The sequence below is a fragment of the Eriocheir sinensis genome, chromosome 12 (genome assembly GCF_024679095.1).
Source record: "Eriocheir sinensis breed Jianghai 21 chromosome 12, ASM2467909v1, whole genome shotgun sequence".
Lineage (NCBI taxonomy): Eukaryota > Metazoa > Arthropoda > Malacostraca > Decapoda > Varunidae > Eriocheir > Eriocheir sinensis.
In genome coordinates, this window is record NC_066520.1 from 9,625,908 (window position 1) to 9,639,947 (window position 14,040).

The following is a 14,040-nucleotide window of genomic DNA, read 5'->3' on the forward strand; positions in this document are numbered from 1 at the left end:
AGGCGGAGAGGCTCGGCGCGGCGGCCACCCACTCACCCATACACTGGCGGGCGGCCGTGAATCACCCGCCCATTGATTCCTCCACCACGTAGAGGTATGGGGGGCGGGGGGCAGTGTGGGGGTGACCTGAAAAAATTCATCTCTCTCTCTATATATATATATATATATATATATATATATATATATATATATATATATATATATATATATATATATACACTTATCTCTATCTATCTATCTTTGAAGCATTATTAAAACTAACACTCGCATTTGTTCTCCTCCCACAAAATCACACTTTGCTTCAAATGCCATAAATAAATGAAGCAAAGGAAACATTCTCAATAATCATTTCTAAAGGTTCAAGCTTTAAATATTTTGCAGGCGACAGCTTCCCCATGTAAAATAGCTTAAATGAGGTGTAGTTAATAAATGTGGTATCACTTTGCAAATCCCGGAATGGAAATACACTTTTGCATTTCATTTATGAGTAGAAACTTAATCATCTGCCCAAAGAGACAAGTTTCTAAATTCTTACCAAAAAAAATCGCTGATATATTAAAAAAATGTACCAGTCAATTCCTATATGTTAAGTTGAGGTGCAAGTCCTTTGAGTTCAAGCAGGTTTAATTACATTGGGGCTCCATGTAGTTGACTTTTCTTATCAGAGAAGGTGGAAGAGGGTCAGTATCCCCTACATTCCCACCCCCTCTCCTTTTCCCATGCTACAGAACACCACGTGGGGCGAAATGCAGGGGCGGGTGTTGTGTGGCCCACTGTCTCACTATACAAGGTTTACCGTAGTACTTGTTGACGGTAATGGCTCTCCTGATGATACTGGTAAAGATTTTGTAAAGACGGGGGAGTTTCTTAGATTAGTGAAGGGAGAAGGTGAATGTTCTTGTAAATAGGGAAAGGGAGCGAGTGAAGTAGTGAAGGGTTCTTCTGTAATTGATGGGGTTCTGAAGCAAGGCAGGGGTAAGGGAGAGATTTTTAAGTCATGAGGAAAATGCAGGAGGTTTTCAGGTTAGTGAAGCGAAAATAGAAACGTCCTTGTTAATAGGAAAAGGGAGTGAGGGAAGTATTGAGGAGTTCTTACGAAGGTGACTGGGGGGTAAGTGAGGCATTTTTAAGTTACAGGGAAAATGAGGGAGATTCTAAAGGAAGGGAAACGAGAAGGGAAACGTTCTTGTAAATAAGGAAAGGGAGTGGGGGAAGTATTGATGAAAGGGAGTGAGGGAAGCAGTGAAGAGTTCTTTAGGTAGGTAGAGAATAGCAACCTTCGGGACTTATTTGTGGGGTCATCGCCTCTTCTCTTGATGGGGCCTCTCTCGGTGGATGTGTTGTCTGCCCTTGTAGACACCTGGTAAGCGGCAATGACCTCTCGCAGCGTCATGATGAAGTGCATTGAACCTCTGCGTATGATGAACCGAGGCGGCCTGTCAGCGGTTATTAATCTCTGGGCTATGTTTGTACCTGTCGCCTCGGATTTGCTGATTTGCTACGCTTTCTTCACCGACGTTTCCTGGCCTTTGTTTTTCTTTGTCCTTGTATTAGTGAGGTCTTTGCTGTTCATGATAATTGACTTTCTAAACATTTTACTCCGTGCTGGATTTGGTATGTTGTATCCTTAACCCCTTGAGTGCGGATTTCCTACAAGAAGACATCACCAAGCTACAGAAATGGAACAAAAAGTGGCTGCTACAATTCAGTGAAGAAAAACGTAAAGTCATGCACCTTGGGAGGGGATATCCAGCATACCAATACCACACGGGAAACACTCCACTATCCACCACAGAGGCAGAGAAGGACCTGGGAATATATGTTACCTGGCTACAAGTGAAAGCCAAATCCGTGGCAATCGCAGCGGACAGGTTAATGGTCTTAATGCGTTAGAAACCGATAATAAGGAAGACTCAGGTGAAGAATGATACACACGTATGAACATGACAGGCCACCAACACTAAACTGAACTGTACGGCCATAAAACAATTTGCTCCTTCACCCCGGCCTTCACCGCGGCCGTTCCACCCCGACGATGACTGTCCGCTGCCCGCCGCGACATTAACGAGGCCCGCCACTGTTACGACAAACCATGAACCCTCACAGGTGTTGTGTCTGTTTACCGCGGGACAGGTAGCACGCCTGGGGCCGTCCGTCACCTTAGCCGCTATTGTCTCCCGCCCGTCAGCCACGCGCCCCGACCCGAGTCTTAGGACCCTTGACGTCTGAAACCACATACCAGACCATTATGAGGCGCTCCCCAGCCCGCCAATAAGCTTAACGTCCCCATTGAGGAGCCACCAGCCTCTTGTTTACCGCGCCCCCCGAGCAGCTAACACTTCCCCAATCGGCGGCGTCTTTCAGCCCTGTCAATCTACCTGGGAATCGATGGTGTGCCTCCCCTCCGTGGTCTCCCCGCGTGGCCGTCGTGTTCATCCCTCCCTGTGCTGCCCACGAGCCCTAATCCCACACCCGCGTGCTTCTGAGGATCATACTGGATGATCCCCAAGTTTGAGGCACCACATCGCAGTGCTGATGTTGATAATTATCCTCCCTTCTCTTTGTTAAAGCAAACGTAAAGATGGTATAAATTTGAGGGTGAAAAACAGGCGGGGGACGATGATTAACATGTCGCATCTTTAAAAGTACATTACCACCACTTGTAAATGTATCTTACCTTTCGAAATGCAAAGATAAAGCTCGCAGCACACGGCACTCCGTCCGTACAAGTCTTATACACACGCATACAGATATACACACGTACACTTGACCTGCATATTATGTCTGAGTCTCTCCAGCATTAAGTGTGGAAGCGATAGTCAAGACGGCACCCCCTTGATAGAATACATGTACCAATGATAGTTGTTATCGCCAGGTAGCGGATCAAAGCGAGCGACCCTTGTAAACAACGGCACGACGCGGTATTCGGGTGTCGGGCGCGAGTGTGGCGGGGCGGGGCGGGGCGCGGCGGGGCGGGCGGGGGTTGATGAGCCTTGACTGACTGACTGGTCGCTTGTGTTACGATGTCAAGTGGTTTAAAGTTTGTGACAGATTCCAAGGAAGTGATTAAACTGTAGATGCCTTTGGCACCACTGTATCGGGAACAGTGCCGAGGCGTGCACCTCAGACAGAGCGTTGACCTGGCACTCACTTCACCCGTGCAGCAGAGGGGGAGGAAATAGTAGAAGAAAGTGATGCTTTCTTGGTATACTTGTTTCTTTTATATTTAGTGTTGCCTTCTAACCCATTATTTGCACGCATTAAATACATCACGTAGCGGGCAGAGCAGTGACACCACCACCAACACCATCAGTCCCATCCCCCGGCGGCCAAGGACGCGTCGATTGCCAAGCACGTCGCCAGCAACATCCCACCACCTTACGCGGCGCTGTTCATCCCGACGGACTGTTTCCCATCCTAGCTCCATGTGTTTCAGATGCACGTTGTTGTTGCGTTGTTGTTGTTGTTACGTAAATCTTGCCAATAAAGTCTGGGGCAGGAATCCCGCAAGAACACACGCACAGGGGAGCACCAGCACGTGAGCAAAGGAATCTTACCAAATGTTTTTACTCTCAGCCATTGTGTGCCGCTTCATAAATCTTTCTATTTCAAGAGCAACAAATTCATCGTCAGAGAAACTCTTAATAGCATATATGGAGACCTTGTGAAAACGGATAACGGCTAACGGAGAGAGAGGTGGAGAAAAAGGGAGGTGAGGAATCAGTGAGAGGCAGAGGTGCGTGGTGTCGCGCGGAGGCGGGCTTCAGGTGAGCCAAGATAAGCGTTATCGCGGCGGCAGCAGTTGTTAAGGCCAGGAAGGTGATGGCTGGGTCATCCTTATCAACCAGCAGATCCTGAGGTGCGTGGAGACACTCACATCTGTGTGTGGACGCTGTGATCCTGAGAGAGAGAGAGAGAGAGAGAGAGAGAGAGAGAGAGAGAGAGAGAGAGAGAGAGAGAGAGAGAGAGAGAGAGAGAGAGAGAGAGAGAGAGAGAGAGAGAGAGAGAGAGAGAGAGAGAGAGAGAGAGAGAGAGAGAGAGAGAGAGAGAGAGAGAGAGAGAGAGAGAGAGAGAGAGAGAGAGAAAATGTGTATAATGAAGAAACTACGAAATTATAATATAATAAAAAAGAATGATGATTAAAATCTACAGACAAAAACAAGTTTTAGCAAAAATGAAATCGATTTCATTAATGACTTCCATCTTTAGAATCGTTTATTGTTATTGATACATTTTTTTTTTTTACAACAAAGGAGACAGCTCAAGGGCACAAAAAAAGTAAACAATAATAAAAAAAAAAGCCCGCTACTCGCTGCTCGTATGTACATATATATATATATATATATATATATATATATATATATATATATATATATATATATATATATATATATATATATATATATATATATATATATATATATATATATATATATATATATATATATATATATATATATATATATATATATATATATATATATATATATATATATATATATATATATATATATATATATATATATATATATATATATATATATATATATATATATATATATATATATATATATATATATATATATATATATATATATACACACACATATATATGTGTGTGTATATATATATATATATATATATTCATTCATATATATATATATATATATATATATATATATATATATATATATATATATATATATATTTTTTTTTTTTTTTTTTTTTCGTGGGCTATTGCGCGGTAGACTTCTTCCTGGGATCCTGATGGTGGGTCCTGATGGTCGGCCCAGCCTGTTCTGGCGCAGGCAAGTGATTATAGTGGCGCCATCTTGCATTGGCCCATGCTGCCATCCCGAAGCTCATCTTTAATCCAAGAATCTAGAGTCCGTTGATAGGTGGTCTTCTGGACAGCATGTGGGTAGTTTAAAGCCACTCGGCGGCGGCTGAAAAATCCAGCTTGGTGGCACTGGCGGGGACTGAACTCGCGTCCTCCTGAACGCAGGGCCTATCTTGCTATCCGTTCATATATATATATATATATATATATATATATATATATATATATATATATATATATATATATATATATATATATATATATATATATATATATATATATATATATATATATATATATATATATATATATATATATATATATATATATATATATATATATATATATATATATATATTTATTTGTATGTGTGTGTGTGTGTGTGTGTGTGTGTCACGATCTAGGGCTCGCAGTATTGAGCATAAAAAAGGCATCGAGTGCCGTGCACGTGCTCGGTGCCCGCGGTGATTGGCGGCGCGTGCAGCACCACCACCACCGCCCGCTCGCCGGCCAGCCACCAGTACAGTTGTCGTCGCTCGCCATCACCGGATGCTCTTTTCTCTCGGTACGTTAGATGCTCTGCCACTCTTGAATTCGTAAACAACTTAATACTGAACTGACGTTAATAGTTATTTTTTTCTTGCAAAACCACTTACTTCTAGAATGAATTATAAAACGTTTTTAATGATTATTTCAGATGAACGTGGGGAGGGAGTCTGCGCGCATGTGTCATGTTCATCTTGTGCGGGGACCTGTTACCCGCAGCTGAGCATCCCGACACTCCGTCAGTTCCCGCGTGGATGTAGACACGGTTGGAAGTGTGTGTGCGAACAGCGTCGTGCCGCGTCTGTGTGGACCCACCATGATTCACCTGCTGCACACGGGTGCTGTTCCCTTTGGCTGCGTGAAGGACACTTACTTCTGCTGTGACGAGGACTGTTTATCGACTGTCATGGACCACCGCCGCCCCGGGACAGGTGAGCGTGGGCTGGTGACCTGTGTGACCGAGGTCAGGGCTCAGTTTTATTGCGGCGTTATCTCTTAATTGTTTTTTGCTCGTGAGTGTTTTTACTACTGACTCCGTGTAAAGGTGAGGCACGCGCGTGGAACTTAAGATGTCATGTTGCGGTATCTTAAGGAAATATTTATGATGTAACTTTTCTTTGGTGGCTTGTTGGAGTTGATCATCCTTTTTTGCGTGTGTCTACCAAACGCTAAAAATGTTATCTGTTATTGACGTAACCAAAAGTCGTTATTAAAAACAAAAGATGATTTAGTAGTAATGTGTAAGTAAAGCGGTGGACGATTTCACTCATTCCAATTTATAGTCAACGAAGCAACACATCGTCTTGTTTCTTAATTACGCTCCGAAAGTAGCCGATAATTTTTCCTGTTATCGCTGACATCAACTGCTCCGTGACTGCGATGCGCGTCACCCACCCGTCAGGATGTGCATCTCGGTGCCGGCACCCTGACCACCACGAAAAATGATCGATAAATTTATTAACTCGTTAAAAAAAATATGTATGCAGTCATGCAGTCACACATGCATGCATACTTGAATATGTACATCATACATACATTCACAAGCATACATACATGCCTTCATAGCTTTATATGTAGCATCAAAGCTTCCATGTGGCCGCGACGCACGTGGACCAGCGCGTGCCTGCCTCGGTGGCTCCGTCGTGCTGAGACAAGACCGAAAGTTGTTATCTAGTTTATCTCCACAGACTTACAGTGTTGTGCTCCGTCTGGCTTACCAGTTAAGCGTTGCGGCTACACTGCCATAAATTGCGTTAATAAGTAAAGTTTTTTTTTTTTTCTCAGATCATAGATTAGTTGAGGAATTGATTACTCTGTATTTGCCGCTTTTACCATCAGAAGCAAGTCCAATTGACATGCTTTCTTTTATTTCCACGCAGTGATTAGCCGCACCTCCAACATCCCCAAGTGTTGTTGGTCTGCGGCAGTGTATGGCGAGCACACAATATGTAATTACTTGCATTTGGGGCATTCAACGGTTACTTAGTAAAATATTAGTCATTTGCATCATTGTACCAGTAACGATGATTAGCAACTTATCACCAATGTTCAAATTTGAAGCTCACACACACACACACACACACACACACACACACACACACACACACACATCAAAGTTCGGAAACAAAGGTGTGCATGGGCCGCCACCTGGCCCGGGGCGAGTATTGGAAGCGCGGAGATGCATTGAGAGGCAGGGTAACACCACGCCGGGTGGACCTCTAGGTTTCGAGTTACAAAAATGAGAAGACCGCCAAAAAAATTGCTACGATTCCATTTGTTATCGTGTTCAACTGCCTGTCACGGGGCGCTTCCGTCAAGACGGGTCGTGCCGCGCAGTGAAACTTGTGTTAGTGTGAATGCTGGCCGTGACCTGCACGACTCACCTCTGATAGTCATCGTTTACTCGGACACAAACAAAACAAAGAGTGCTCATGAGGTGTCAAGTTCTCAGGATCAAACTTATCAAGGGAAAGGTAATGAAAACAAATCATATTACTTGGCTGCATTGGTTAAAAATTTGGGTAAATTACATAACCTGTTTTTCGTAAATCAATTTTGTAAGTTTCACGTTTTTAACCAAAAATTTAGTAAAGAATATTGATAAGTCAGATAAAAATATAATTTCACAATTACTCCGTACCTAATAAGCATTACACTCCCGACATCAATGATGGTAACCTGGCGCCGCTACAAAAAAAAAAATAGTATGACAACACACCCCTTGTGTCCTGCTCAATAAATATGCAAGATTAGTCTCCCAGGAAAGGCGCTCAGCTTTACATGCATTGATCAATATTTGCCGAACAGTTAACATATAACAGTCTCATTATTCTCCATTTTTATCCCGCGTCCCCTCAGAACCGTGCCAGCTGCCTGACGTGGTCCTCAGCAACACCCCGCCGCCCTCCCCGGGGCACCAGGCCTGCGGCTGCTGCGGTGCACACCCGTGCAAGGCCCGGACACAAAGGCGGCCCATCTACTCATGCTCTGCGCCTCGAAACACGCCCGAGGATGCACCGAAAGGAGTAACCAAAGAAAAGGCTGCCAAAGCTGCGTCAACTGAAGCCCACGACATTCCTGTACAAAGTTACCTGCCACAGCTGTGCGGTCTGCCTCTTCAGTCTATAGTTGCGGCTGGTGCCCCAGCCCCCGCAGACACGCCAGGAGGAGGTCACGGCAGGGCGGGGGAGCGGGACCAGTGGCGGCACATTGGTCGTGACTTGCGCAAGGTCGCGGATCATTTTCAGCTCCATACGTCAAAGGTAACGTCTCGTAATTAAGCAGCCAATCAGAGGCTTTGTTAGTCTTTTCACACACACACACACACACACACACACACACACACACACACACACACACACACACACACACACACACACTTAATAAACAATTATAACAAAAATGTTCATGAAAACTGCTACATACAATAGAGTAGGCGTTGTTTGGCAGATTTTTATCATTATATTAATTTTGTAAGTTATATTTTCAGACTAGAAATCCGTTTTAAGGCTAATTGTTTTTATATCTCTGCAGAAGTGGAGGAAAAACAAGCCGCCCCTGAGCCCGGCCTTGCCAGCCAGCGTGTGCCGGTGCGTGGTGGCCTCGCTGGTGTGCCTGGCGTGGTGGAGACTCTACAGCAAGTTTTACTGACCCCGCCAGCGGACGATGGCCTCACGCAGTGGAGGTTCAGAGGCGCATGGCGTCTGTTGTAGCTGCTGTAGGCTTTGAAGCAGCAGCCGCCACCTGGCTAGGAGCGGCAGCCTGGCCAGTTCAACCCCCGCCCGCCTCGGGGACTGGAAAGGTTGCGCTCGCCGCAGTAACGGGGGAGTCACCCGAGCGTTTACCATCACTCACCTCAGCGGGTGGTCACCAGTACTTGACCTCTCCAGCTGTAGCGTTGATTCTTTAATCGTACGGTAAATGTTAAGAGGACTTTTGTGCCCAGTCAGATTTAGTGAAATAAGACTTCATAATGACGTGTGAACTTGGAGATGTTTTTCATAAAGAATATCATATTGATGTAAGATTTGTAATTATAATCAATGATATTTTATATGATCTGAGGCTCAGATGATTGCACACACTTTAATGTTGGTACTCCTTAAGGTTATTATTTTGGAACGTATCTTTGGAAGGACCTAAAGAATAGGTGATTGTATAACCTTAGAGAAGCAGTACACATCTGCCCAATGTCTTTCAATTGTTAAGATGAATATTTCCACGTCGAAATATAAATATACACGCAATACTACTTTTAGATCAACACGCACAGGTCCCAGAAGCTCAATATTATTTTCATGAGTTCAGCGAAAGGATTCCCCGTGCAGCCGTGCCACCAGTCATACAGTAAGAATTCAGATTATGTGACCTCCACCAAAAACGACGACTATGGACGACCTAAAGAATATACTCGTTGGTGAGCATCACTTCCAACAGGCCTGAATAGCGCAAAAGGAGAGGCTCCGACACCTGACAGGTGTTGAAGCCCTGGCAGGCGTCACCTGGCGGGAGATGAAGTGTTGATGTTCACCTGGCACAGCTTCGTGAGCTTCGCGTTTCTCATGGATGGACACATTCCAAATTCCAGGGTCAGGAAAGTAACATTGTATTTTCGCAGTTCAGTCTATATTGCTAGATATTTGGAGGATGTTTCGTGGTGATGAAGGGCCAGCCCCTCGGTGTTAGGCGGCGGAGGAGCGGCGCGCGGTGCACGGCCCGCCGCATGCCAGGCCCAGTATCGTCGCTCAGTGCTGGACTACCCGTCTTTCAGGGAGGCATTGCCTTCCCTTTAGTCTGTAAGTTTTGTCTTAAGAGTAAAAATGTTTTTATTAAGCTTGGTGTCATGTCTTTCAAAGTATTCCTAAGGTTAGCAGTCAGCTCTTCGTCGTCAGGAAGGAATACAAAATTTGAGTTCCATGGCCGCGCGCGACACGAAGAACATCAGTGGACATTATTGTTGCTGTCTTTCCAAATGTTACAAAAGAACTGGACTTTACTGAAAAAAATTAAGTTTCGTGGAATATTAAAAAATTAAGAGATTTTTTTTAATTTCGGGCTGTAAGTAAGTTAATTAAATTAAACTTTAATCTTTAAAAACGAAGCATGTGATAAAGACTCCATAGTTTCGACTTCGGCACGTTGACTAACCCACAGTGTAAATTAATGTTCACCCCACCGGAACGTCGCGTCTGAGTCACGTTCATCAAAGCTCATCAGGTGATAGTGTGTCGCGGCCAGGACGGCTGCCTGGCTCCTGGCGGCGAGTCCCCCACTCGTGTGTGTGTGTGTGTGTGTGTGTGTGTGTGTGTGTGTGTGTGTGTGTGTGTGTGTGTGTGTGTGTGTGTAAAATCTTTGTTGATTTCGTCTTTGTACATATTTTGCGTGAATATTATGTTCCGGAATGCTAGTGCAAAATCATTAATGTTACTTTGTATGCTCTTACTGTGTGTATACCTTCTGCAGGAGTGGTTGACGGTGTGCGGTGATGCACTGGAGAATGTAATGTGTATTAAGTTATTTTCTACAACAGAATGATTTATTTTTAAGCCATGCCAATTTGCTCAGTGGTACATCGTCTTGTATAGTGTCACGTTTAGCTGAAGTGTAAATATATATCCGAATAAGAGGTTGGGTAGTAAATAAATGTAGTAGGCTTACCATTTATTTCATGCTTGCTTCACATCTTAGACTTAAAGAAGAGAATAACAAATGGACCTTTTGTAATTTTATACAACTTATTCTAGTCGAAAAATTAAGACATTTTGGGGATTTTAAGGTTAGATGAGATGCAGATTGTGTTTAAAAGGTGTCTATTGACTTGTGCAGTGATATGCTCTCTCTCTCTCTCTCTCTCTCTCTCTCTCTCCGTATAGTATTCGTAAATACGTGCAGATTTATTGCGTGCAATATCCCATGATCTATAGTAACCTTGTTTCTTCTTCTTTTTTAATAGCCATGATGTTTTTACTGAATTTTTACTACCCTGAAAATCGACCAACTTTTGCATGATGAATAAAATAAGACATAATAAAGAATAAAAAATACACCGTCTTTTAGTGACATGTATGTAAGGCTACTTCATGAAAATAACCAAGCACTAAGGAGTGGAGGTACTAGACCAGAGTGACCAGCGCATGTAAGTACAGCAGTGAGCATCGAGCGCAGGCAATGAGAGACGCTGGGTTGGAGTTCAGGCTTCCCCGACGTCTGCCTCGACTTACCGTGACCACCTGTGTACAGAACTAGCATGATAAAGCTTCACTGTTAGAACCTACCACGGCTGAAATAAGCATGAAAAGCTAGATTGCAAAGTATAAAGCAAATGTGATGAATAGGATTGAAGCAAAAGAAGGTATCGGGAACGAGCGAAAATATCATCACGATAAATGTTAAAGTTATGAATACCAATCATAATAAAAGTAGTAGTAGTAGTAGTAGTAGTAGTAGTAGTAGTAGTAGTAGTAGTAGTAGTAGTAGTAGTAGTAGTAGTAGTGGTAGTAGTAGTAGTATAGTAGTAGTGTAAGTAGCAGTTTCTAGTAGTACCAGTATCATCATCATCATCATCAGCAGCAGCAGCAGCAGCAGCAGTAGTAGTAGTAGTAGTAGTAGTAGCAGTAGTAGTAACATTTGTGTTATTATTATTATTATTAGTGGTGGTGGTGGTAGTAGTTGTATATTCATTCTGGTAATTGTTGTAATGTTGTTGTAGTAATGTTGCTGTTCTTGCGGTTGAAAATATTAATCTTGTTGATTATTTGTTGTGTTTCTCACAATACTATGTTATTATATGTTATTGGTGCTGTTTTTGTTGCTCTGAAATAATGTTCCTTATGTGTCTTTGTTATTGCATGAGTCATCCCCCTTAGCAGGCAGTGTGTCAGCGGACTGGGCGGAGGGAGCGTCGCGCCCGGCGCCTGGCTGCCCGGGGTTACGTAGGGAAACGTCGGGCGGCGGCTGGAGGCGCAGGAGGCTGGGCGGCGTGAGGGGGAGGCGCAGGAAGGGTCTCAGGATAACAAGCCGTGCGGCGAGAGGTAAAAATAACACCTTGGCTAGTGTTTACGTATATTTTATTTGTATTTAGTCGTTATATATCAAAATGATAAAAAAAACTCATGGTCATACAGTCCACGAATAGGTGAAAGCTGTGATATAATACTGATAGAGTGAGGTGGAGAGGAAGGGATTTGTTGGTTTCCAGTCTTCTCGATGAAGAATTTATGGTGTTCTAGCCCTCTGCTAGATATTTCTTGACGTAATCTTGAGATGAGGTATCGGTGTCCTGGAATCGTCGCCGAGGTCGTTGAGGCAGACTTGTCGTCCCCGCCGCGTGCCCCTCACCGGCCCCGCAGGACCCGCGGCGCCCAGACACTGCCCAGTCCTGCAGGAAAGAGGCTCTTTGTGATAAAAAAGCAATGAAGGCTGTCATTAACTTTTTTCTAAACTACAGCTACCAATAAATAATTCAGTAAATATATATATATATATATATATATATATATATATATATATATATATATATATATATATATATATATATATATATATATATATATATATATATATATATATATATATATATATATATATATATATATATATATATTGTTTGCAAGCTGCTAATGAACTTACCACGCATGGAGGTTATGGCAGAGCGGTGTCCGAGTGGTGGTAGAATGTCATCAGGAGGCTGTAGCGCTGGTAGCTGTCAGGCCAGGCGTGGGAAGGTGACCTGGCAGCGGCGTCAGGATTCAGCGAGTGTGTCAGTCTGAGGGTGAAGGCGTGGACGCTCGGCACGGCGGGAGGGGCGAGATCAAGATCTTCCTCTCCAGCAATGAGATTCAGGGCAGCGTGGTGAGGCAGGGAGACGCTCAGCACCGTGACTGTTGTGTCGTTCCGCAAGATGGTATTGTCCAAGGTGCCGGGAATGTCCACGCCATTATCTTGTGTCGTGGTGGCAGTAACGGAGGTGTCGGGCAAGGCGTTGTGCTGGGCGTGATCGTTGGCACAAAATATGCAGGTTCTTGACCCAGCCCTGTGCACACGCCGGGCGCCGTGCACCTCAGACACGACCTTCTTACACACCCGAGTGATCTTCCGAGCCATCTTGTTGTTGTTACTAGACTTCTTGGACTCTCTTTACGGCTTGAAGTCCGGTGATGTGTGCGTGTTTGAGTGCGGAGTTACTGGTTCGGCTGGCTGCTGTTGTGGCCGCTGTTATTACTGTCGCCTTTTCCCTGCCGTCGCTGCTGGTGCTGTTGTGAATGCTGCTGGAGGGGCGAAATCTTGCGTCTTTCTGAATCCTTGGGGTGACCCGCGCACCACCGATCAACCACCACAGCTCTTAGTCTTTTTTCACTTTGCTCACGGATATGTTGGTACAAATGCTGTTTCTGTGATCATTTGCGAGTGTCTGTTTCATTTTCTTGATAGGTTAAGATATTCACAACACCTGCGTGCAAACTCTCACTTCACTGTTAGAACTTCAGAGAACTTGTCTTGGTGAAGGTTTGAGGAAACTACTGTGGAGGGCAAACGGCACCTGCTATTTATTTATCAGGTAGGTCGGCGTTATCGCGTTACGGTGACGCGACTAGAATGGGCGGAGCGAGTTGACATACGACGCACCAATAGTTGCCTTAACAATGGCAACCAGAGGGCACCACCTGTGTTTGTATACTGATAAGTGAAGAGAATCATCAGATTTTATTTTAAGTTTTTCCTAATTTCGTAACCCCCCCCCCAAAAAAAAAAGTAATTAATCTGTAATCGTGGAGAACTTATGCTGTATTTCAGATCAAGTTTCCACCAAAGCAGCAAAGTGATAAGATACCTGGTTTACAAGTCACGTTAGTTAAATGTATTGTGTCCCAAATTATCACAAATTCTTAATATTTTTCATTTAACTCCCAGGTGCTTATAACGAAGTGAAATGAAGGCATACTGTTTATATTATAAGGAAGTTATACTGGTGTTGTGCAGTCATGGGTAAGATAAACACACACACACACACACACACACACACACACACACACACACACAACACACACACACACGTACTCGTTATTATTTCACACTGTTATCTTTCAATGTATATCTAGGGGTGAGTTGTCCTTCACTCACTTGTGTCATACGGCAGTACGGATATCATTAATAGT

At 43.8% G+C, this 14,040-nt stretch overlaps 1 protein-coding gene across 1 annotated transcript; it reads left to right on the forward strand.

Annotated features, from left to right (window-relative positions):
• The first annotated feature begins 5,248 nt into the window (after window positions 1–5,248).
• LOC126997736 (uncharacterized) lies at window positions 5,249–10,952 on the forward strand. The gene is made up of 4 exons (XM_050858978.1): window positions 5,249–5,405; window positions 5,538–5,817; window positions 7,745–8,148; window positions 8,420–10,952. The coding sequence occupies exons 2-4, from the start codon at window positions 5,703–5,705 to the stop codon at window positions 8,534–8,536; spliced, it is 636 nt and encodes a 211-aa protein (XP_050714935.1). The 5' UTR covers window positions 5,249–5,405; window positions 5,538–5,702; the 3' UTR covers window positions 8,537–10,952.
• The last annotated feature ends 3,088 nt before the right edge of the window (window positions 10,953–14,040 follow it).

Bases quoted from the DNA above. Each gene is read 5' to 3' on its own strand.
- LOC126997736 (XM_050858978.1), top strand. From the start codon at position 5,703: ATGATTCACCTGCTGCACACGGGTGCTGTTCCCTTTGGCTGCGTGAAG. The intron at 5,818-7,744 runs GTGAGCGTGGGC...GCGTCCCCTCAG, and splicing joins CCACCGCCGCCCCGGGACAG to AACCGTGCCAGCTGCCTGAC. The intron at 8,149-8,419 runs GTAACGTCTCGT...ATATCTCTGCAG, and splicing joins TTCAGCTCCATACGTCAAAG to AAGTGGAGGAAAAACAAGCC.